Source organism: Amblyomma americanum, chromosome 9, assembly GCF_052857255.1.
Source record: "Amblyomma americanum isolate KBUSLIRL-KWMA chromosome 9, ASM5285725v1, whole genome shotgun sequence".
NCBI lineage: Eukaryota > Metazoa > Arthropoda > Arachnida > Ixodida > Ixodidae > Amblyomma > Amblyomma americanum.
This window is the reverse complement of record NC_135505.1, coordinates 111114915-111140982: the sequence shown is the minus strand read 5'-3', so window position 1 is coordinate 111140982 and position 26068 is coordinate 111114915. Positions and strand designations below refer to the sequence as shown.

Here is a 26068-nt window from a genome sequence, read left to right as displayed (position 1 = left end):
GACCTCGAAGAGCTGGGTGCCAAACACCTGGGTGGGCCACCTAGGTCATGTGACCTTGTGATGCCATCACAACCTGCCTACTGGATCACAAGTAAACTGCCTACAGTGGCAAGTGACAGTTCAAATAATGATTAGTCATGAGGGGCTCCTTGGGAAGAGTAACCATGGTCTCATAAGCCCTACCGATGGCAGCACCTGCCATCACAGGGCAGTGGTGCATTGCTTAACTGCTTCACCACTGCGCCAGTAGTAAGAGGAGAGGACTGCCCGTGACCTATAAATATAGAAAATGGCCAGTTGTACTGCAGTACGAGTCTAGTATGATGCAGTATCTCACTGACTTACGTCATATGATATGCCAACAAAGGTGAGCCAGTTCAAATCAAGCAAAACCATGGAAACTTAAGGCGAACTGTGCAAAACTAGGGATAACCATGTCAGCGCATAATTTCTGATTAGCCACAAGCTAACCTGCCCGTGATTTTCTTAGTTTCATGCAATTGGAGGAGAATAGAGGAGTTGTAATGACGAATTGCTGAGCACTGAGAAGTTGTGGAGAATTTGTGTGCAACACCATAAGTTACAGCAGTAGACACCTATCCATAAGTTTATTTGTGCCCTTGTAGTAAGTTCCCTGCAGGGGCAGTTTCATGCAGATGTTGGTGAGTTGAGACACCACGGGTTCCCGAGCATCCGCAGGGACATCCCCGCAGGGGGGGCGATGGTGAGCAGTGCGTCACCATGGACCCGAACAACCGCGCTTAGCTGTGCGTGGCATCGCCCTGCTCGGCGAAAAGGGGATCCTGGTGGTTGAGCCGATGCCGAGACCTTTAAGGCCCCTCGGCGGAGGGAACACACCATTTTGGCCCAGGGGAAATCTGCAGTCTCCTTTTCCTGACCTCCCCTCCATCTTTCACTTTTTTATCTTCTTTCTCACTACTGTCCTGTCTTCTCCTCTCTTCTTTGTATTTTCCTTCTTAACCTTGTGTTGTGTAACTACCCCGAGTTGCCCCATATTTGGTTATAGCAGTGGTGTACAGCTGGCATGGGCAAGACTTTTTCCTGTCCCGTCCCGTAGTTGGGCTCCAGGATGGGTGGCTGGCACCTTGGCCGCAGAACATTATTCTTATGGCTACCTCCTTTCTTTCAAACGATCGTCCTCTGAAAAGAGGGTGGGCCGACGTGACCTCAAAATTTTTCAACAAAAAGAAACCAACTTTCCCAAAGCACCATATCGTGCTTAGTGAACAAAAAGACAAGCCAGCTAGACTAATATCCCCATTCATAGTTTCAAAAGTTCTCACAGACTCCTTGGGTCTAAAATACGATGCGACAAAATTGGCTAGTGGAGACCTCTTGCTAGAACTCCTCTACATCCCTGTTTCTGTAACACTGCACAGATAGTTAAATACAGTACATGGTGTCATATCGGACAACTTTCTGCACTTGACAGAAGAAGAAATGATGGAAAGACTATCAGATCAGAATGTAATGTACCTAGAATCAAAATACGCAGAGAAATTCCCACGAAACTCTTGGTTCTTCCTGACCTTTGCTTCCTGCACCCTGCCGAAGACAATCGAGGTGGGGTACTCAAAATTCTCTGTCCGACCATATATCCCTAACCCTAGACGCTTCTTCAAATGTCAAAGGTTTGGCCGCAGCCAGAACACCTGTGCTAAATGTGTCTCAGATGACCACCAATCTGACGACTGCGATGCCGCGCCACGCTGTGCAAACTACGAAGGTAACCGTGCTGCTTATTCAAGGTCTTGTCCTGCCTGGAAGAAATAAAAAATAATTACACTAACGACATAAGAGGATATAACATTTAAAGAGACAAGAAGGCATTATGCAGTGTCACAGCGCACTTTCTCTTCCACCCCCCGCACAAACTTCGCGGATGTGGTGCGTGGGCGCGGCACACCACACTGGTCTACGGCACCTGTCCAGCTCACACACAGTGAGGCTGAGGCAGGGCCATCCGTGCCCCTGGCAGATGCAGTGAGCTGTCATGCCACCCCCCAAAAAAAGGGCCCGCAAGGCTTCCCCCATTCAGGAGAAGCTTACAACCCCCCTGCCCGCAGGTTCCCCGCTCAACTGCAACGCCTCCAGTGAGGCGATGGACACAAGTCAGAGCTTGCCTCCACCGCTGTGGCAACAGAGCTCTCTTGATCGCAAAAAAGGAAAAAACCCTAATAACAGGCCCTTAACAAGGAGAAACCTATGGTTCTCAATACATCCCTCCCAAAAATTATCATGGCGTTCCTTACCCACTGGAACTGCCGTGGAATTCAGAATAACTATAGCAATGCAACAGATAGCTTAAATTCTCTGTATCCTGTAGCACTGTGTCTGCAGGGAGCTTTGAATAAAAATATTTTTAAAAGTATGAAGTCTTTCGCCGTGACCGTGAGCAGGCGAGTAGGCTCTCTGGTGGAGTTGCTGTAGTAGTTCAGAACGATGCTGCAACGCACAGAGTTAAGCTCCAAGCAAAATACAAAACAGTCTCAGTCACCGTGCTTGCTTGGTTTTAAAACAGTCGCCATCAGACAGAATAAAGCCTGGGGAGTTTTTCGCAAGTATCCAATGGCTGTGACCCTTATAGTTTTAAAAAGGCTTGCTCAAAAGCACAACATATCCATCGCAATGCTGAAAAACTTCCTGGAAAAACTACGTGTCGTCCATAAATAGTTCAGTTACATCAAAACAAATGTGGGAACAAGTCGGCAAGCTTATTGGCAGGTTTTCTCCTTTCACAATTCCTTTCTTAACAGCTCCGGATTCATAAACAAGTATTAGCAAACAGGCTGACAAACTAGGGGAACACTTCTCCACGTTTTCTAGTTCCTCATGCTACACACAATCATTTTTAAAGTACAAGAACACAACTGATAAACGACTGCAACAACTAGCAATACTAGATGCTCTACCTGAAATTGCCCCGAGACTCGATCCATTGTCGCCATGGTACCGCCTTCCTGCTGCATGTGACTTCACGCTAACACAGTTTTATAAAAACAAACACCGCAGGAACACTTACAAGAATAAATGTCTTTGAAAGAGAGATATGCAAGCTACGTGGAATATTACACTGATGGCTCGGAAACAACAACATACATAGAAAGTGCAGTAGTACAGGGGAAATGGGAAAAAATAGTAAGATTGCCAAGTTATGTATCAATCTTTACCGCCGAATGTTGTGCAGTGTGTATGGCTCTGGGAACATTGGAAACAGTTTTATCTACACAGATTCCCTGAGCCTACTCGGAGGGAACTGTCAAGAAATGCATTTGAACCCTTAGTAGGCAGCGCCATACACAAAATAGAAAAGTCACAACACAAGGACATATGATAAGGTTCTGCTGGGTCCCGAGCCACATTGGCACGGAGGGTAACAAGAGAGCAGACTCAGCAACTGTACGAGCTCGGAGTGGTGAAATCAAAAATGTGAACATACCTTATACAGACTGCATGAAGTTGATACATAACAAATTGAAGAACAAATAGCAGAAGGGGTGGGATAATGAACCCAACAAACTACACTTCATAAAGCCCACCTTGTGGGAGTGGAAGTCATGTTGCTGCCGCGGTGGCTCAGTGGTTATGGTGTTTGGCTGCTGACCCGAAAGACGTGGGTTCAATCCCAGCCGCGGTGGTCGAATTTTGATGAAGGCAAAATTCTAGAGGCCCATGTACTGTGCAATGCCAGTGCACATTAAAGAGCCCCAGGTGGTCGAAATTTCCGGAGCCCTTCACTACGGCGTCCCTCATAGCCCGAATCGGTTTTTGACATTAAACCCCTATAAACCATAAACCAAGCCGAAGTCATGCAGACACCAGGAACGTTTCATTGAAGTAATCTTGTGTTGCGTTCTCATAGGACAGGCACACCTAAAACATAACTACTTGCTGACGAAACAAGACAAACCTGTTTGTGAAAGACGTGGAGATAAGCTCACACGAAACCATATTTTACTGTCGTGCTCCAAACTCAAAAAACTGAAAAAAAAAGTGCTTTGGTCAGTTTTTATGACCACATCCCTTTTCATCCATTGCTGCTCTTAGGTGATAATGCAATTGTTGACGTGCCGTATGTTTTTAGATTTTTAAAAGACGCGGGTTTTCTTGATAGACTTTAAGTTGTATCCCAGTGCCTCACTTATGTTTGGTACACCTCAGCCACTTTCTCATTCCTGAGGTGAATGCTGAGGTGTCTATTTCATTGGTTGGGAGCCTCGACATCCTTGCCCTGCCAAGGATTGTCACTGAGGTTACCTGACCCCCTTCAAAGCTGTTACTAGTGGTCACTTTTAAAGTGTCTTTCCTTCATCATCATTATGTAGTAAAAGTAACTTTTTAGGCCCTTTGCACCACCGATCACTTTTCACGTCTTTATAAAATTCTGCAAGTTGTGTTTGGCACATGATGGCCTTAGCTGCCTATGTGCCATTAAACTGAACACTAACACTTTGTAGTAAGTGGTGACTTTTACGACTTAGAGGAGGCTTCTCAAGTAATCCCGTATGGTGACATTACGGAGGACTCCTCCTGTAGGCAGCCTTGGTATACTTCGTTTCATACATAGCAGGCAATGCTGCAAAGCTAGCACGGCGGTTCGCACATGCTGAGTCCGCGCCCAGAAAGTAGTTTGCCGTGCAACCAAAGGGAACACAAGCATATTTCGTTCCGACAGGTCTTGAGTGCTGAGAATGGCAATCTCCTGGATTTCGTTTTATGTCTTAGCAGATTTTTGTCCTCCAACTCATCGAGACTTCGGGAAGTAAGAATGACTTGGGCGGTCTGATATGTGACTGGTAGGACGAGTCGCCCTAAAAAATCCGCGCCTAAAAAATAGTTCACACGGTGAAAATTATAACGGGTCCAAGTACTGAGCGCCTCATATCTTCGACCATAATTTTCAGGGCTACCACTTCGTTTTATACTGCTCTTTATTTTCGTCCAAATATTCACCGAGGCTTTGAGAAGGACTAATGATATGTGGCGGAGTAATATGGTTTGGCAGACGCACCACTTCCATAGCATCCGCTGCTTTGCCTGCTATGTATGAAACTGAGTATAGAATTGCGATAGTTGTAAAATTTTAAGATAAGGTTGCGCTTGCTTGGTTGATGGTGGCAACCTCATGTGAACCAGGCTTTCATTTCTCTATGGTGTAAGGGAATGGACAAGAAACAAATCGCTATCTGGCATTTGAAAATGGTTGGCATGAAAGCAGAGTGACAGGTGGTCGACCCGTACTTAAGCAGAATTCAAAATTCGTGACATCGACGATGTGGATCCTTGTACAGTAAGCAAGACCCAGTGACTGACACTTTATATCTATCATGTTGCTTCACAAAAGAAGAGCTAGATTAGCTTACCGGTTATTGTTGCTTGAGGTTTAACTGCTAAAGCTGCGCCCTTTTTCGTTTCTTCTTGCTCATGAATTTCGTTAGCCATGGGCTACTTTAAATATGAGTATAAATTTCTAATGGCCACCACCCGCCAGAATTGGCAGGTGACATAATGGAGACGGGGATGTCCATCTCCATTTTAGGGGAGAGGGTGGGAGGTGACAGTGGCCAGATCAGATTTTGCTGATTCGCATCAACATGGCTAGGCTTTCTCTTACGGCTGACGATGTAGATTCCGCGACCAAATCCAGGGCTAAGTGGCTGCTAAACCAAAGTCATAAGTCTTTGCTGGTTAATACCAAAGTCATAAGTCTTCGCTGGTTAATGCACTAAGCCGGTAGACTTGGCTCTACAAATTTCATGCTCATCCGACAGCAGAACACACATTTTTTGCTGAGAAAAATGAGTTTAGAACTTTTTCCGCCACTCCGTTCAAACTTGTCATGTCTGGACAAAAATAACTCTATTGTTGCCATTTTGAAGTGAATGGCAGTGGATAGCGTTACCTCTGGGAACCATGCGTAAAAAAGTAAAAAACTCTGTCGACGCACCACAGTTTGCTTGCTAAATTGGCTGGTGGTACCCACACCTATATTTCATTTAGTATTTTGGCCTTTTCTAGCTTATAAAATCTTCGTTTTAAATGAAAGTAGCATCTTGATCGTTAAAATAAGGCAATTTATCGGTACAAGTCAAGTTTAATTTGTCCTCGGTGTTCCTTTAATTAAATGGGAAGCAGCGAAGAGCGTGGGGTGCACTCGGCAGTGGCAAGACCGTGAGTGGAGGAAAATGACGGGATACCAGGGCCACGCATGCACGACAAAACTCTTCGTCATGAGAGGCACGGCCATGTTGGACTGACTGCAAGGTTTTATCTGTACTGTACATGGCTCTGTGCTGCGAAACAGTGGTGGCGTGGTTAGTATGGCTTTGTTGACTACCCTAACGAGGTTGCGCTTCTACTGCAGCATCATACTTCTGACAAAGAAAAATACCCGCACTTGTCTCGCAAGCATCGCTGTGGTCGGTGGCCTGTTTATTCATTGCGGCTTTCCGTAACAGACCGCCTTCAATCAGAGCACGTTTGAAGGTGCCATTTAACATCGCAATGCTGCAGTGCTCTGTCACCTGACAGTTTTTATATCTCATGGGCTTAATTTTAAGCTTAAAAAAACGGAATGGTGCTTAAGTTAAATCAAAGAAAACAATTGAAGTGGGCATTTCTCAACATTTTCTAAGGCTTTCATAAATAAAATTTAGTGCCAAATTTAGACGCAAAAATTAGTTCGCAGCTTCAATTTTGTTAAACAGTTGGCAAAATAGGTGCATTAAAATGGTCTAGATAACTGCCTTCAACCCTGCGCTAATCAGAGCTGCATACAGTGCGGTGTTGTGTTTTCAAGCCTTGTCACGAGTTGGTTGAAATGCCGTGTATATTCGCATTTTTACCTTATTTCTCAGTGTTGAGCTCCTGCTACAAAACATGAGGAAGGTGCTCCAAATTGTATTTTCGTCCGTTGTCTCCTTGTCTTTCCTTTGTGTGTGTGGTTTTACTTGTGCCAAGGCGGATTCTTTCCAAGTTTCAAAGGTGCTTAACCAACTTGCCCAGCAACATGCCTTACTGAGCGCTGAAAGAAATTTAAAAATAGAGAAATGGTACTGGCATTTGCTGTGCATCTTCTGTTGCACACTCTGATGTTCCTTGACACTTGCCCAGCAACATGCCTTACTGAGCGCTGAAAGAAATTTAAAAATAGAGAAATGGTACTGGCATTTGCTGTGCATCTTCTGTTGCACACTCTGATGTTCCTTGACACTTGGGCGTTCAGAGTCGCAGCCCAAGTTCCTGCAGAATTCAGTCAAGGACGAACCATCGTACGAAGAGCTCCTTGCTCAGTACAGGAGCATTCAGCACCAACTTGAAGATCTCAACAAGCATGTGAGCCCGATTTTTGAGCCCCATATCCTGCTTAGACCCAGAATGTAAATTGTGTTGCCAATTTCTTCCAAATGTTCGGGATGTGATAATTTTGATTTCGGAGCACGCTTTTAAATATGTTCTGCCACATTTGGAATGTTGGCTTTGTGCTGGGAAATGTCCAGTATGGGCAGAGTTATGAAATTTCCAAAGCGTGGAGGAAAATCTGCCATAATGTATGCTAATGTCTGTTCATTGCAGCGCTGTGTATGCTAATGATTGCTTAAAAGTGCTATCACCTGTCGAAGTCCACGTGAATCTGTTTTTTTTTTTGTGCCGCCTCTTTTATTGTGCTAGCTCTTAATTTCTTTTTTCTTAGAACATGTTCGCACTTACTGCTCCCTTTTCAGGAGCTCCGGAAGAGGAGGGGAAAATATAATTTTGACCTTACTCTCTAGGTAGCAGCACCGGTTCTAAAAAGTAACCGAGGAAGATTTTTTTATGGCTCCGTACCTCCTTCCATGGCTGTTATGCCTTAAGTTTCTATTGTCCAGCATATTGGCGAAGTTTTTCTGTTGCTGAGTCTTGGGATGGTAGTGAATGCAGGTTGTCATTTTGGCCTGTTATTGCAATAAATATTTGTGTCATGGCAGTGTGAAGTGATTGGAAGCTACTGTACTGGGAGGAGGGGTTGGTGGTAACAGTGATGTCTAGTTTGTATGCAGTTAATGCTTAGCTGCCTCCTGGTGGTTTGCTCGCTTAGTCATCGATTGATGCAAAAATTAGTGTGGCTCAGCTCTTCATACATCTGAAACTCTGTCAGTCTGAGTATCATGTGATGCTAGCAGGCATTCAAGCCTATGGGAGATGGTGCAACTGAGATTGCTGTAACAGCTGCTTCAGATCATGAGCCTCGTCTGCCAGCATTTATTTGAAAATGCTGCAGTCGTCATTTTTCTCCAGCAGGATTGGATACAAAAGTGAAAACGACTAGCAAGATGAATAAAACAAAATAAATGTAGCTCGGCATATGCTTCTGCGGCAGTAAAAGTTAGGCCTGATCCCACGCATCTGGTTTAACAACAGGTGTCGTTTATCTTAGCATCGCATCGCAGATTTCTCAGTGGCCAGAGTCTGGTGTGATTATATTTGTCTTTTTATTGCATGAAGTCTGTGTGTAAGAATACTCAGGCGGGCACATTTCAAGCCGGTAATTTTTTTTCTGCCATGTTTTTTTCTCTCTGTCTCTGCTCGCTTTCAGAGCATCGAAGAGCAACAGCCGTCCAGTACGGGGAGCCGCGAGAAGTCTTCCAAGCCAACTGAACGGAGAAAGAAGACTCACAAACCTAGGTGCAGAAAAGCACGGAAGGTAATACTACCACTTCTTGAACTAGCAGAGCATTGTCACCTATGCAGGTGGGAGCACTGTGACAATTTTGGCAGGATTTGGGATTTCAGCATGCTTTTTTTTTTTTCTTACCAAGCAGCTGATGAGGGGGTATTACAGCAGCGGAGCTACACTCCAAGCAAAGAATTAAAAAGGGAGCAGTCGTGCAGTCTGATGTGAACTGCAGTGCTGGCCTAGTGGTTTGAGCACCGTCCTTGTATGCGTGTTGTGTGAGGTTCCTTCCTTACTGCCTCCGGACACCCACGTGTTTTCAAACGAGTGCAAGCTTTCCTCCAGCCTTATGCTTGGTTTTGCTAGGGTGTAGTGCTTAGAAAAGTTGGGTGCGTGGCCTTGGTTCAAGGAAGTGCTACACTCTTATGAATGACTCTTCCCATTGTAAGCTTGCAAGGCAAGGGATAGCAGCTACATGTTTTAGGTCAGCACTACTCAAGTCATGGGGTTTATGCAGCTGTGGCTATCGTGTGCCAAATGGAGTGTAAAATAGGTTTATTTGCAGTAAAGGAACTACATGTTTTAGTGCTTTGCAGTTTGGCGAAAGTATGTTTCAGTCACTCATCTATGGGGCTGAAACTTGGAGGCTAAGAAAAAGCCGTGAAGCTGAGTGTGAGATAGTGCAGCAAACTATGGAAAGGAAACTGGTAGGGTTAAGAAGAGGTGTGGGGTTTTTGGGACAAGCGAGAGTTAATGACATCTTAGGAAATAGAGGCAATAATGGAGAGGGCATGCAATGTGGAGAGCAGATAACCCTTGGTCCCTTTTAGGTTACGGAGTGGATTCAAGGGCAAGGCAAATGTAGTAACGGCGGCAGAAAACGAAATGACTAGGTCAGGTTGGGAAATTAGTGGGCATAGAGTGGTCACAGCTGGTGCAGGGCGGTTGATTGCAGGTGACCCTGCAGCGGACATATTTTGGCTGGTGATGGCGATGATAACTTTAAGAAACATTTCCATCTCTAAAAATAGAACATAGTGGGATTTATCCTACCGTACTATATTTCCGGACTGGCACTGTTGCCAAAGCAGTTGGCAGCAATCGACAACAGCCCATAGGGTGTTGTCAGCTTTTTAATGTTTGACCATATAAAACAAGCCGACGCTATCAATGTTCTTGCCCTTATAATTTTGTCTCGTGGTAATTTTCTTATTCAGGCAACAAGACAAGCTTTAACGTGAGATAATTTTCGTGTTGTGGAATAATTCTGTGCGTGGCAGTTGGTAATATGGGTGGAGCTTAACTGTACACTTAAGTTACAACTGGCCATAGTTCATTTTTTGCAAGGTTTAGTCAATATGAAATATTTGGGTATCTAAGGAGTGCTCATCATCTGTGGGTAATTAGATGAAGTGCTCAATAGATGCCAGGTGCCTCTAATAATTTTCTTCAATGTTTGTGCTTGTTGCTGTTCATCATAAGGCAGAAGGGGAGCTAAATATAGTTGACGCACACTTTTGTGCGTATACCGCTGGTGGCTGGAACTTGCCTGCTGTTCTGAAGGTTGGTTTTTGACTGTCTTGCCTCCAGAGCTTATCGGAAGTCAAGCCAAAAGAAGTCCTCAGTGAAGAGATTAAGGAGCAGGTCCCACCATCTGCGATTCCAGTTATCTGTGATGGAAACATTGAAACACGTTCCATGCCATCGGCTGTGGTTCAAGTCCAACGCCCTCCTTCCCCACCCCCTCGAACCAGTCCCAGAAGTGATAATGATGAGGTAAGTGGTTGTTGCAGAAGTGTCTCGCAGCATTCCTTTGCCAAGTAGCATTTGTTGTCCCCATACACCGTAGTTGTTTTCCTACACCCTTGCTATAAACCCACACCCATGCTGTTTCCCTACTCCCTTGTGGTTCCCCATACTCCCTTGCTGTCCCCTATACCATTGTTGCTCCCTATACCATTGCTGCTTCCCTGCACCCTTGCTGTTTCCTTACACTGTTTCTATTTCTTACATCCTTGCCATTTCCTACACCTTTGTTCCTGCTCCTCATGCTGCCTTGGACGTGTTCGAGTGATTAAACAGATGCCAGCACCCCTTTCTGTTTAATACTGTGCCACATCATTTTTATTGAAGCCCAGATAGGTACCGCCATCAGCTCTCAGTGCAGTGTGGTAACGGTCATAACGCCTGGCCCAGAGCTGGTCGCCACGATGTGTTAACTTCGGCGACACGCCTCCTGGCAACGTTACAGGCGAACCGGTCTGCCACCCAGGCAACCTTGGCACGCCGGTACATCGTCGAAACATTGCACCGTGCCCGGCAGGACACGGTCCATGAACGCAACCAACCTGTGGGCCGGGTTGACGACGACACGGTACCTCTGGCAAAAGTGACGAGTGGCCGCGATGATGTGTTCTAATTACATTTCATTGCTAGGGGATTGTACTCCTTAACAGAAATGCATTTCTCTGCAGAGTGCGAGTGCATACTTATTGACAAGCTCCCATGTATGGGCATGATCTCAACATCGAGAAGATTGAGCAGTTGAGCTGGGTTCCGCGGAAAGGGCTGTGATAAATGGCACAATTCCGTTTTCACAAAAGCACAGATAATTCTATTTTCTCAAAAGCACAGAATCTCAGATTTTAGTTAAGATTCCCCAACTCTGCTCACACCTTCCTAATGTCGATCCTGGCTCGTGAGCATCTTGGTATTTACTAGAGTTGTGCAGATAGCAAAATTTTGGGTACAGAGCAAATTTAAACAAAAATTAAGCGCAAAGAGAATATTTTCACCTTTTTTTTTTTTCAGCTATTGCCAAGTTAAATTACAGATGAAATTATTCGAAGTTTCGAATGTTTGAATATGTGCACACCCTTAATGCTTACCCTAAAAGGCACACTGCCTTGAGAGATTTTAAATAAATTGTGAGGTATTAATTCTGGGCGTAAAAAAAAAAAAAAGACAAGTTATTTTTAGCAAGGGGTTCGAACTTTTACGAACGCAGCTCTAATCCCCATCGCAGGGGTATTAGACCGCTGGACCATGTGCAGCTTTGAAGGCTGCAATAATCAGCAGTGATGCTGGGGTCAGTATGGCCAAGCCTGTTTTGCAGTTCCAGATGATGCCAAATGGCCTATTGCAAAGCAAAGAATTGTATGCTTCTTCAGCAACAGGGTACGCTATTGATGTGGACTCTTGCAATAATGTGTAGTATTTTTTTTTTACTCTACTGACACCATGCCATCACATTTGCCTTGTTATCCTTGGCTTCATTCTACAATAAGCAGTTGTTAGCTGGAATTTCGGTGCGTTTTTTAATCTTTTATTTCAAGCCACAGCAGCATTTCTCTATCCATGTCTGAACAACAAGGATGTCCCGCCACTACTGCTCTGGCTTCTGCCATGCGTAGAAAATGCCTGTTGCTGTGTATCGCAGGAGGACGCTGATCTCATTGAGCTGCGGCGGAAGGCTCTGGAGTCGATCAAAAGTGCAAAGTCACCCCAACTGGAAGAGAAGCCTCCAGGTAAATACCATGAAAATGAAACAAACAACAACATGTATTTTCCTGTACACAGGCTGAAAATAATTTGGGGAAAACATCATATATTTCCGTAGTAAGTCGAGGCTTTTTTTAGGTGTGTGCGAATATTGAAATTTTTGAATATCGATTCGAATATCGATTATCTGTTCAGTACAAAAAAAAATTTCAGAAAATGATAAACAAGCAAATGTTGTTGCGCTTATTTTTTCAAAATAGTGTATGGTTTTGCAACTAAAATAAACAAAACTAGACTTCCTCAGTACCGTATAAAAAAACATGATGTGCGCAGAAATATATACTACTTAATTAGACAGCATAACAGTATCCAAACTGTAATGAGGTCATGCAAAACAAAATCCATAAAATGACGACTGGCAACAAGAAGATAACATGATGACTATTAAATGTCATTCGTTCGGAGTTCAAGGGACCGGAAGAAATGCCCGGTTCATCCGAAGGCCTCGGTTTATAAAATTACCCGCGCCACCCTAAGAAAAAAAAGACTGCCAAAAATGCAAAGATGCAGTAAGGCCTTATGACGCGGCTCCATCGCGCTAACACCTGTAAGCCCGTAACAAGCCTCCCGTTTTGGAATGCTGGAAGAAAAACACAAATGCAAGCAAGGGGAACACACACTGGCGTTGGAACAGCGAGACAGTTTCTAAAAAGGAAAAAGAAATAACCTACGACGTGCCAGTCGGCGTTCAAAAGCCATGCGGAGCTGGGATTGGAGTACCAGCGAATGCACGGGCCGGCAGTTGCAGTTGCCACGGGGCAGCGGCGAAGCTCAGAAACTGAAACTACGCGGCCAGGCTATTTCTTTTACTTTACTTATGGATAGCAGCTTTCCATTCATCGTCACGCCTGCCGTTATGCCCACTAAAGAGGTGCACGGGTTACAATGCACCATGCAATAGGTGAGATTTTTACAGGATCGCTTGCCGTATTGTGACAACTCGGCGCATCTGTTCAGGAGGCTCCCGCGACAGTCCGCAAGTAGGCTTTCCCGCATAGCGTAGTTTACAAAACGGGATGGCGGAGGTCACGCTCGGAGAGTTATGAAGGAGACAGGCCGCATTGTTCGGATGTGGGCATTAAATATGTAAGGTATTATGGAAGGATTAAAAAAAAGGCGCGATTTCGCGTTGCGATTGTTCGAAGCGGGTCGTTGGCTATCTTGTTTGCAGCATGTGTGATATGTAGGAAAGCCCAGTTGCGGAGTTTCTCACGAAGTGAAGCCTAGCGGCGTTGGAATGCGATCGATAAACAACAGAAAAGGAAGGGAATAGGACCTTATTGTTTTCCTGAAATTTTTAACTCGATCAACTAATTTGCCCAGATATTGTGGTTTTTCCACGGTCGAATTTATGAAAGCCTGCGTAGTATACAATCGCTGGTGAGTATTCGGGAATTTTCGTATATGTGAAAATTCTCGAATAACAATTTCTTGAATATGAATATGAATCGAATATCAAACATATTCAATTTGTATTCGAAATTTCAAATATTCGCACACCCCTACTTTTTTTTTCTAAAAACAGCCGTCTGAAATAGTGTGCGGAGGGTCGATCTGTACATTGAGCCGACCTATTTGCAGAATCTAGGGTAGTTTGGTCGATCCACAGGTAGTACGTGCCTTGTGGTGGTGCTCATATTTAGCATAATGCATGCATGCAGCTTCATGTAAAAAAAAAAATAAATATTAATTTTTGTGCTTATCGAATCCACTGCGAGAATCTAGTTTGCGTGCAGTTTACCCAGCTCGCTCATTCTGGCAGTCGCTTTCCCCGACTAGTGGTAGACAGCGTGAAAGCTAACTTTCAGTAACCTCCAGAGTGCATGTTGCGCTGGAATTGAAGTCTCGTGGACCATTGGCAGTTCAGTTTGCTGCTTGTCAGCTAGCTGCATGCAAGTATGGAAGGCAGGATTGGGTGCCGTTTCATCACCTTTGATTCTCGTTTGCCTCCAATTGATGGAGTTGCAATGGCGTCGTTATGGGCTGTTTTGCTTCGCGTTGCATGCTCTGCGATGCTGTCCCGTAAAAGTGGGAGGCGTACGGTTATGTGTAGGCTTATATTTTGAGTCAACTTTCTTGAGTGCTAGCTGCTAGGGTGATGGTTTCAGGAGAAGACAGAGTAGTTTTGTAGTTGGGAAGCGTCCACAGGTAACACAGAAAACTGTGGCTCCCACACTTTCTCCACCACTGCATCTGTATTGTAAAGAAACATAGACTTCAAAGGGAAAGGAAAAACGAATGAAATGGCGAAGAAGTAGGAATGGAAGCCATAAAACAGTCCTGGCACTTTTGACAAAGTAACGCCTACAAAAGCGATGGCCCTCTTTATTCTTTTGCTACCGAGAAGAAGTGACGGATTTTGAGTGCTTTACAATAAAAATTGTTCAAGTGGGGCGAAATGCTTTGCGCATTACAATGTATCAAACTGCAGCTTATCTGTTATACTTCCCAATGCAAGAAATGCCCGAGTTTTGTGTGCAAAACTTTTCGGAAATGTGTTGGTTTAATGTGCTGGTAACACAAAAGAAAGAATACGAGCAAAATAAAAATAAGCTGCTGCACTAAAAATCAGAACATTATTACAAAAAAAAAATCGAAATATACAAAATGTTGCATATGTTCTTAGCTACCATTCTTGGGATTTTCAGCTGCGTACATAATGCACTGCACTTACCGTGACCTTTCAGTTCAGGCGGTATGACAGCTGTGCCACTAGAGAAAGTAGTTTTGCAACAACACGAAGTAAATTTAAATTATGTAAATGTAGTAGCTGTAAATAGTGGCAGTCGGTAAAAAAGGAGGAATTACAACGAGCAAAAAGGTTCACATTTCGAGTGTACCACTCCTGCTGCTGACTCTTGATAATTTTAACTCAAAAGTGATGGAAAAAATTATGTGGAGTCAGTCAGCCTCAGTTTGAATAAACCAGATTTTTTAATTAAGCAAGTTTGAATGAATGAGAGTTCATTTTACTGTTATCATCTTAATTGCACGTCTACATCTGAAGCATAAGTCATGATGCTCTTCGGCTTAGTTGCATTTTCTACATGAAGTTTCAGTGATTGTCATCATCAGTGACTGAAAAGGTTGAGGTCGAAACCATGACAGTAGCATCAAAGTTGTTCCTCACAGATCTGCTGTGGAGGTCTGCAGTTTTACTCGATAGCGTCCTAAGGAGCTCGTTCTGCTGAAAGTGTGGCGTCGTCGTCAGTTGTCTTGCGTTAATCGGAAGAAATTTCAGAAGCTTCAAATGAAGCTAACGAATTGGGGCAGGGTCTGAATTAAGAGGTTGCTCTATTGGGGGTACTTCAGATTGTAGAAGTATTGAAAGAAATTAGTCGTTGCTGAGGTTCGAACCGAGGCTTTGTGTGTGTCAGGCGGGCACGAAACGCATAGGCCACGAAGGGTAGTTGGATCAAGCGTGTTAAAGAGGCAGCTAGTGAACGTGTTCTGGTGTGTATGACTTAGTAACGTGTGTTTGGGGTGTGTACTGATATTATAGTAATTAAAAAAATAAAACCAACTATATATGTGCTACTTAAGAATCAGAAATTGTGCAGAATGAAAAGGCGGTGTTATGGTGCTTTATTGTACTGAAACAAACGGTGTGTATGTGTTGGGTAAAAATGGGAAGGAAAAGAAAAAACGCGGAGAAGGTGTCCAACTTTTTTTTTGTTCATTCTATTCTGGTCTTTGCGCAGATGACATTGAAAATGCTTCAGTGCTTCCACTCGAAGTCTTGCCATCCGATTTGCTGGAGGCAGATCGGCCCATACAAGAAGTTCAGGAAAAGCAACAGGTAAATTTCGTTGGGGTGCCCTTGTGCTGGGTGTTTTGGAATCTTCTGTGGGTAAGCTTCAGATTACTTTTATCCTAGGAAGCAGTTTGAACGAGTCAACTGCAGCACACTGTTGTACAACTCGTAGGTGGTGTGTATTCCTCTTGACAGCCTTTGTGTGAGGCTGAAATAGTCTTCTAAAAATTTCTCGCCTCTTGCACTCATTGTGGGGCAGTGTTTTCAGTGGTTTTGGGTTTTATTGCCGTGACAGGACATGCAGTGGTCAGGCTGCTTCATTCAGCAACTTTGAAAAGCTCCTCTGCATGCAGTTCTAGCTTACCTTTGTTTGCATCTTGCATAGAGCTTGCATTTTGCAGTGCGTTCTGTTTTAAAAAGGAGGCAGAAAATGGCTGCAGTCAGTAACTGACCTGGTTGATGTCCACTCAGCTGAACAGTGCAGCAGGGTTCACTCACAAGAGCCGTTTTTGCTCCTGCAAGATAAAAGGAGTAAAACGGCAGTGTGAAATGCCATTTTAAAAGGGGCATTGGGAGATGCCACATCTTCGTGGCATTATAGCACCAGTGTCAAATGCCATTTTAAACTGGGTTAACCACCAGTGTGGAATGGCACTTGAAATTGAGTACTGCGACTTGCACATGAGGTTTTGGTGGAGGGGGTATGGAGAAAAAGTAACAACTGCAGAGGCTGTTGAAAATGGGTTGGACAGGTGGTGGGTGCCAATGCTTGTTTTCACAGCGCCAGTTTTAATTTGTGCAGCAAATCTTAATCTTCAGTGCAGCGCACTGTGTCCTCACACAGATGGCTTCACACCGTTATAGTTCACACAGAGAAGTGGTTGTAGTTCTGGTTCTTTTCCTTGCCCTGTGTGTCACGAATGGTACAGGCAGTAAAAATGTTAAAGTTGCGTATGCTTGCAGAACTATATCAGTTCTTTCTTCACATTGCTGCGAAAATGGTCATTTCCATTATATTTACCAAACCATGATCTAGTGCCAGCCACGAGAGTTGTGGGATGCCTTGTGGAAGATGTCCACAAAATGTAGCCTTAATGCTGATGTGGTCCAAAATTTTCGCAATGGTGTTGCTTTATCACCAGGTAAAGGAACAATTCTCCATTCTGCTAGTGATTTATTGTATGTGCCAATGCTTTTTTGTGCAGTTTGGTTGTTCTTAGACTCTGAAAATTACTACTGGGTAGTTTTAGTTTCACAGAAAATTGTACTTTATTAACAATCTACCAGTTTTTGGCAGTTTTGCATTGTAGGGACTGCGATAGTGACAAAAAACTTGAAGTTTGTACTTTTTTCCTGGCATTTGTCTTGCCTTGGCGTTGCAAGGTTAATATGCTTACCCGTTGTCCATGCCCATGCCTTGTGACTTTAAACTAGAACTATTAGCAAAGCATTCTCCGAGCTGTACATTTTTTTACAGCGATAGCTCTTAGGCACCCGTCCCTGGCATTATCGTCGCTGTTGGCGTAACTGGTGGGTGCTAGCGGTCGCGCCGGTCAACCTAGGTCACATAAGCCTATGGCTGTGTCCCGTTTTTTGACTGGTTTTACTCCTGAGCATGTACCAACTGACCCAGATTTCAACACTACTGTTTTAACAGCTGCCTGCCAGTGCAGGGGTGCATCACGTGACCGCTACACCAGTGGCTACACCAATAGTCACGTGACTAAACCCCTCGAGAGCTATTGCTGAATCTCGCGTTACATAGTCGTAACCGTCCTGTGAGCTTTTTTTCTCTTCCTGCTGGTGCAGCTGAAGAGGGGCCAGCGGCACCCGTGGCACGACCGGGAGCTGACACAGCAGATGCGCCGCAAGGACCGTGCCTACCACAAGTGGAAGCGCCACCCGTGCTATGACAACTGGGAGGCCTTCAAGGCACTCAAACGAGAGTACATGCGCATGCTCAAGCGCAAGCGGGCGGCCTATGCGCAGGCCAATGCCAGCCAAGATCTGGCCAACGGTGCCGCCACTGGAACCACGGCCACTGAAGCCCCTCCTGGCAATGTTGCGGCAGTGGCTGTCGGTGATGGTGTCGCATCTACCATGCTGCCTCTTGATGTGAGTGCTTTTGGGGGCTGCGCTGCTGGTTGGGTCTTGTTGGGGGATGAAAAAGTTGGAGGCTAGCTAAAAAGCATGAAATTAGCTTGAGGACAGCATAGAGAGAACGCAAGTTAATGATCTCCTAGCTGAAATCAAGAAGACAAAATGGGCGTGGGCAAGCCATGTAATGAGGACAGCAGATAACCGATGGTGCCATAGACAAGCAGAGGGGATTCCAAGAGAAGGCAAGTGCAGCAAGGGGCGGAGAGTATTGTGTTGACAGATGACGTTAGGAAGTTTGCAGGCATAGGGTGGCCGCAGCTGTCACAGGACAGGGTTAATCGGAGAGATATGGGAGAGGCCTTTGCCCTGCAGTGGGTATAGTTGACCTGGCAACGATGGTCTGTTCTTAATGGTATGCTGAGGATATATGTAAGAATGGTAAAATGTTGTTGGGCGTTCTGGTTCCCAGCCCTCCGAAAGCTGGGACTTTTATCTGATGTTACGAGAGCCCCGGTATTATGGTGCACAAAGGAAAAATTGCAGATTTTTTTTTTTTTTCAAGCAATAAAATTCTCTGTGGATCCCTAAGAAGCTACCTTGGTCACACTTCATGGAGTCATGGTCTGCGTCATGATGCACTGGTTTTATAGTTTTGCTAGTTTGTCTTAGTGTTAAGTAAACAATTGCAGGCAAGGGAGCCATATCACAACTGAAACCTGGTTTCTTGTTTGTCGTTCTTTTGTCAATGAGCTGTGCTTTATGTCGTGCGAGGATATACACTCATGGTTGAAAGTTTATGGAAAGCGGTGTTACTGCTTCAAAATGCGGTTCACGCTAACGTAAAGGAAAAAAGTAAAACTTTGTTTTAACTGCTCCCATCATGCTCCAAAACTTCCATCTTACCTGCTCCATACCTACTCTAAAATGCAATTCTTCCCGTTTCCTGCGTTGCTGTTAGAGTAAGTTTATGCAGCGTAATTCTGAGTGTGCACAATATGCTATTCTCGATTAAATCTCAAGTAACACGGCATAGATGCAAACTATCAATAAATATTTTTGCCGCGGTCACGTTTCGTAAACTTTTGGTGCAGCTGCAGCACTGCTTGCACCTTGAGTGATTCTCCTCTTCGTGTTTGCAGAGCATTCCGCTGCCAAATGGCCATCAGCAGCTGCTGCCACAGCTGAGCGGGGACAACTACGAACCCGTCGAGATGGAGGTGGACAGCGACGATGGAGCACAGACACCTGCCCTAGGTACTGCAGCCATGCCACTTTTTGCTTGTGCTCTTGGGAGTGTCCCGTCCACTCAAGAAAGAAAACATGCCCTACAAAGATTGCGTGTTGTTGGAACACATAAACTGTTTGGTGAATGGCAGACTAAATGTAATAATGAATTAACTGTAATAATGAATTAACTGTAATAATCTACACCTGGTAAAGCCCACCACAGGAGAATGGAAGTCGTGCACACTAGTTTTTGCCTCGTAAAGATTGCACGAAGTTGCACACCTTCACAGCCAGAAGTACCGTATATTGCCGATTATAAGTAGACCTTTTTTTTTTCAAAAAATTACCTACCGTTTTGTGGGGGTTGACTTATATTCAGAGTCTACCTATACACGCACTCATAAATTCGACCTATATGCGGAGTCAAAAGTAGAGTTTTGGGTGCTCTGCTAGTGAGCCGGAGTGGCAGGGTTTGAACCCGCCCGCAGCGGCGTTGTTTTGATGGAGGCGAAACAAGGTGTTGTGCGATGTCAGTGCACATTAAAGATCCCCAGGTGGTGGAAATTATTCCGGAGCCCTCCACTATGGCACCTCTCTTCCTTCCTTCCTTCTCTCACTCCCTCCTTCTCGCTCCTGCGGTATCTGGTGTCCACAGAGATACGTATGACTGTGTCACTTCCTTTCCTCAAAAACCACTTTTCAATTTTCCAATTTTTTTCAAGTGGCGCACATGCATGCAGGTGATATCATGTCCGTTCAAGCATAATTCCATAATAGCTGTCGGACAGGATGTGAAAGCGGGCTTCTTAAAAAACAGCAATTTATCTAAAGATATGCCCCAAATTTTTGTTTTCATGAGACAGAAACGCTTTGTAGGGGAACCGCGGGCATTCCACGTAAAAACTGGCAAGGCTGTGCCTCAGATCCAATGCAGTCCCAAACCACATGACCGGTCACATGCTCTCAGAAGCATCTTTGCGCGTTTTTTCCGTCCCTTGTCGCCATATCTGCGTTTCGCTTCGTTGGCACCAGGCACCTTACACCGCATCGACTGTCAGTGGTGAGCATGATTTGTGTGCCCGACAGACACCAACATGCTGCTGCAAGCTCAGCAACGATACAGCATGGCTTTCAAGCAGCAAGTTATCCTCTGCGCAGAATTGGATAACAACGTTGCAGCAGGGCGGAAGTATGATGTGTGTGAAAAGTGCGTGAGGGATTGGAAGAAGCAAAGAAATAAGGTATTTGCATGTGTTGCTACACGCCGTTCCTTTCGTGGACCGAAGTCTGGATGATATTCTGCTGCTGAAGGTGCGGTTCGAGGCTGTGTTCACGACCATAGGAGCAAGAGCTTGAGTGTTTGCTACAGTTTCATTGAAGCGAACGTATGTGCTGTCATGGAGGGGATGTGCATCCCGAGCACAAATTCAGTGTCCCAGAATGGGTAACAAATTTTATGAGGCGTAACGGCCTGAGCCTAAGGAGACGCATGACCGTATGCCAGAAGTTACCGAAGCGTATGAAAAGAAAAAGAGCACATTTTTGCGCTACGTGAATGACCTGAGAGCAAAACATTACTTTGTGCGTGGTCAAATCAGCAACGCCGGCCTGCCTCCAGTCTGGTCCCGGTTTAAAGAAACTTTAAACATGGACCTCAAGAGATCAAAGCACTTTTATACATCGCAAATGTCCGCCCTATTGTACAATAAGAATGCGTCATGTGGGACCCGTACACACAAGTTCTTGTTCGCAAACTTGAAGAGATTCAGAACCTAGCTGCCGCTGCCTGTTTTGTGTCCCATAACTATTCGCCTCAAAGCAGCATCACTGGCATCAAAAATAGCTTGGGATGGCCTCTGCTTTCCTCATGCCGGGAATTCTTTCGACTCTGGTACTATTAAATATGACTATCTTTTCTCACCCACATACATTTCGCAGCATCGAGATCACCCGACTGAGATTAAAGAAATACCAGCGTGTACCCCAGTTTTTGTACAGTCATTTTTTCCACGCGCAACCAGTTTCATGGAACCTACTCCCTTGCGAAATAGCTGTGGTTGTATCAGACTCCGAATTTACCGCAGCGTTAAAGGCAGCACTTGCTTAGTGGTGATATCGTTGGTCTGTATGCCAACCTTCTTCCGAAACATTCATTCCACTTTCCATGTTTTAAACTTTCTATGATTGTTGTACAGTCGAACACGGATATATCGAACCCACATATATCGAATTATTGTCTGTATCGAACTCGTCAATTATCCCCTTGAAAATTCTGTGTAAAAGTATAGAAATTCGTACGTTTATATCGAACGATATTTTTATCCGCCATTGGATATATAGAACGCCGCGCGATCTCGGCACTCGCTGCACCCGCGAGCTCCGCGCCTCCCTTGAAAGGCTCGGAAAATGTGAGAGCGAGGGGGAGGGAGGCTCGGACTGTACTCCCGCTGTGCACGCTCTCCGACTTGCGGAACAGCTTTTTTTTTTTCTCTCTCCCAATGTCTCATCCTTCCCCCGCGTAACCAAAAGGCAGCCAGGAACGAAGGCGCCGGCGGCCTCCTCCTTTTGCCTTTTTTTTTTCTTGTTGCTTTTTCACGAGTTTTGCTCAGCCAACCACAGCTCGTGCCTTTCGTACGTCGCTGTCGCCCTCGGAGGTCGCTGTCGCCTTCGCTGTCGCCATCGCGAGCGCTTTGTTGGCGGAAGCTGCGCACGTGAATTCTTGTGTTTTGTGCGCGTTCTTGTGTTTCGTGTTCAATATTGTTTTGCGTGCGTCTCACGACACGTGTGTGACTGGATCGTGGTGAGCTGACGCGGAAGCAATGGCCGCAGCAAGCACAAGCAGCGTCAAGAAGCGCAAGAACCTGGACTTTGCGACAAAGCTGAAAGCCATTCAGCGTGTTGAGGCAGGCGAGAAAAGTGCGACGGTGGCAGACGACTTCGGGATTCCTCGGAGCACCCTAAGCACCTTGTTAAAAAACAAGGCGGACATAAAGTCGAAAGCGGCGGAGCAACGAACGTCGGGAGCTTGTCGTGTGCGCGCTCCTGCCCACGAGAAAGTTGAAAAGGCTCTCTATGCGTGGTTTTTAGAGGTGCGGGCTAAGAACATTGCGGTGGATGGCCCAATGCTAATGGCTAAAGCCAAATGGTTTGCCGCTGCACTCGGTGATGACAACTTCGCCGACAACACAGGGTGGCTGCAGAGGTTTAAGAACCGCCATAAGATAGTTGGCAAAACCATTTCTGGGGAAAGCGGAGCCGTCATCAGCCAGGATATCCAGCAGTGGATTTCGAAGGAATGGCCGGAAATTTGCGCGAAGTTTTCACCCGCGCAAATCTTCAACGCCGACGAGACCGGGTTGTTTTGGCAGATGCTGCCCAGCAAGACGCTCGACGTCCGGGGCAGCACGTGTCACGGGGGCAAGATGAGCAAAGTCCGCGTGAGCGTTCTGCTCGCTGCCAACATGGATGGCTCTCAAAAGCTCCAGCCCTTTGTGATCGGCAAAGCAAGGGCACCGCGCTGCTTCAGAAACTGTAAGCAGCTCCCCGTTCGCTACGCCTTCAATAAGAAGGCGTGGATGACGCGTCAGCTGTTTACAGAATGGCTGCAAGCGTGGGACGCTGAACTGGGCAAGTCGGGGCGTCACGCTTGCCTTCTCGTCGATAATTGCTCGGCCCATCACACCACCTGCGAGCTCGAAAACATCGCGCTCAAGTTTCTGCCGGCGAACACGACAGCGAAGTTGCAGCCGCTCGACCAGGGCATCATTAAGTCGTTCAAAGTCGGCTACAGGAGGCGACTCATTGATAGGCTTTTGGTGAACCTCCGCATGGGCACCGAGCTTAAGGTTGACCTGCTGGGGGCCATTCAAATGATGACGGGCGCCTGGAGAGACGTGAAGCAGGATACCGTGGCCAACTGCTTCCGGAAGGCAGGCCTCGTGACGGCCAAACTTCCCGAAACCTGCGAAGACGGCGGCGGCGACAACGAGCGCATGGATGAAGCGTTTCGCGAGTTGTCGTCCCTTTTCCCGGCTGCCGTTCCAGCCGAAGTGTCTGCTGACGATTTTGTGAACGTTGACAGCAATGTTCAGGCTGTTGCGAGCCTCGCCGACGAGGACATTGTAGCTGCAGTCGCAGGGACCCAGGCCGACAGCTCGAGTGGTGACGAAGATCCTGCGGACGAGGGGGCGGCTACACGCTCGTACTCCACCGCTGAAGTGGCGGCCGCGTTCAGCTTGATTCGCCGTTGTTGCGGCGACATGGAAGGAACCGGGCTTTCGCACCTGAACAGCCTCGATAAGATCGAGGTTGGAGTCTTTAATTTCATTTGCAAGGCGAAGAAGCAGACGAACATAAGCGATTTTTTTTCACGCAAATAAAGCATTACGTTGCGTCGTGTGTGCGGAAATAGTTGTCATTCTTGAATGCTCCGATCGGTAGGTCATCGTCCGCCACAGGTAAAGTCTCTGGGCCTGTATTTTTTTATATCGAATTTTTAATATATCGAATTAATTCGCGATCCCCTTCGAGTTCGATATATCCGTGTTCGACTGTATGTGCCTCGATATGACCATGCACTTCTTTTTCAAGTGTGCATTTACATCGCCATTTTGAGTGCATGCTGTTCCTGTACGCCCTGTCCGAATTGTTTGTGTTACCTAGTGTTGCTGCTTGTATTATTCTATGTATTCTTTTCGCTGGCGTTCAATCTACGAAAAATATAATGTTCCACCCCTCTACTGTAATGCCCCTGCGGGCAAATGTAGGTACTTCAAAAGATAAATAAATGTCTCCTTTGAATTAAACACATCTCGGAAACAACTTTCTCGTGAAACAGGATAAACCGATGTGTGAAGGATGTGGAGATGCTCTCAAATAAACTCCTCCTTATTTTCATGTACAAAACACTAGAAACTCGGGATAAAACAATTTATGCAATTTCGTAACGAAGAGATCCCTTTACCCTAGCTTGCTCCTGTGTTCAGAATTTCCTTTGTTTTTAGTTAAAAAAGCAATGCTCCTAAAGTTATAATACCTTAAAAACTTTCTAGTCCTTAACCACAAAGCTGACATTAAACCCTTTATTTGGCATGTGATAGCCTTAGTTGCTTATATGCCATAAAACAACACATATTCTGGGTTTTTATTTTTTCAGAATTTGGAGGCTAGAAACCAGGAGCTGTTTTGTGATTTCAAATTCGGATAGAAGTCGTCTTATTCAAGAAAGATTTTCAGAATTAAGGTTTTCTTCAAGTTGTTTTTTTCCTGCAACAGGAAGTTACTATTGGTGCATAGTGATAGCTTTCGCTCTTAGTATTTTTAACACGACATTCGTGTGCAGCGCTTCCGTGTCTCCGCTAGACGTGCCCGCCATTGGGAAAATCATTCGCTATCATATTTTTTTTTCTTAGTAGCAACTGTTCAGTTTGTTCCCTGACCTAAACATATCACAGTAAGGGTTGGCCTAAAGTGCTTGCGGTTGTCATTCGAACTAAAGCTTTTGTGTGAATGCTTTCTGTTGCCGCTTTGATGCTTCATGTGCTGGAATAGTTACTGTGTTATTTGTTCTCTGTTGAGGCCATTGCAGTGGAATTTGCTTGTGGTGTTGCATCGAAATTGTTTGAGCCACCTCTTCAAGTTGTTTTTTTCCTGCAACAGGAAGTTACTATTGGTGCATAGTGATAGCTTTCGCTCTTAGTATTTTTAACACGACATTCGTGTGCAGCGCTTCCGTGTCTCCGCTAGACGTGCCCGCCATTGGGAAAATCATTCGCTATCACAGTGGCTATTCGAAACATCCAACAGTCTTGGAACAGGGTGCCATTGGTATCGGTAGTGCTTGACACAAGTCGGGCGCCTCTTTGGTGCCTTCTTTCTGGCATCTTGCCTACTTTTTGTGCTTTTCAGACTTATCCCCAGATTGTCATGCCTTGGATGACAAGCATTAAAAGACGTACAAGATCATCAGCTAACTGAAAATGCCGTTCTAGAAGTACAAGACATATGCTAGTTTCCATGTAGTGCTTTTAGCTTTATACACTGACATTGAGACGCATTTTCATGTGCTTTCATTTTTAAATAGAGTTTAGCCCAATCTGTAAGAACTCTGCTGGGGCTGCAAGAGTTGGGTGAGGTGAGGTTTCATTCAGAAATGAAGGGCTCTATTTATGAACTGCATACAGTATTCCTAGGAGGTTAGACTTTTCAGTCGTTATTCTTAGAAACATCAGTAAAGCTTTGTAGGGGGCTAGTTGGTTGTACATACTGAAACTGGGGAGCGCTACAATCAAGACGAGGGGACACCACCACATAAGAACACAAGACACGCGCGCACGTGTCTTGTGGTGTTCTTGTGTGGTGTTGTCCCCTTGTCTTGATTATAGCGCTTCCCAGTTCCAGTATTTTTAGAAAATTCGGCAGACCTTTTTTTTCGGTGTTTATTTGAGAAATCGGTTTCGTTTTTGTTTTTTTTTTTCGGAAAATACTATTTTCGACAAATGAATTCCTGACTTTTTTCGGTGATTTATTGTGGCAACCCTGTGTGGTAAAAAAATTCAGTTAGTCTGTCTCGGCGTTTTTTTTTCTCGGCATAAACAATTTATTCACCAATAATTAACGTCCAAATGGTAGTACTTGGAGCCGCACTTGTAGAAGGAATTGCTGTCGTTATTAAAACTCAACTGAATGTAAATGAGATGCTTGTTCATATTTTTTTTTCTTAGTAGCAACTGTTCAGTTTGTTCCCTGACCTA

The 26068-nt window shown here is 45.2% G+C and overlaps 1 protein-coding gene across 10 annotated transcripts in view; it reads left to right on the top strand.

The window, feature by feature from the left end:
* The window catches only part of LOC144104072 (uncharacterized), an 85271-nt gene that overhangs the window by 1718 nt on the left and 57485 nt on the right, over nt 1-26068 (top strand). For all 10 annotated transcript variants that reach the window (XR_013308428.1, XR_013308429.1, XR_013308427.1 and 7 more), the window contains exons 2-8: nt 7247-7356; nt 8597-8704; nt 10265-10450; nt 12114-12201; nt 15937-16034; nt 17799-18104; nt 19229-19343. Coding sequence is in view for 5 of the 10 variants with exons in the window: in XM_077636863.1 (XP_077492989.1) it covers nt 7247-7356; nt 8597-8704; nt 10265-10450; nt 12114-12201; nt 15937-16034; nt 17799-18104; nt 19229-19343 (1011 nt within the window). In the remaining 5 variants the exon portion in view is untranslated. The remainder of the gene's footprint in view (nt 1-7246; nt 7357-8596; nt 8705-10264; nt 10451-12113; nt 12202-15936; nt 16035-17798; nt 18105-19228; nt 19344-26068) is intronic.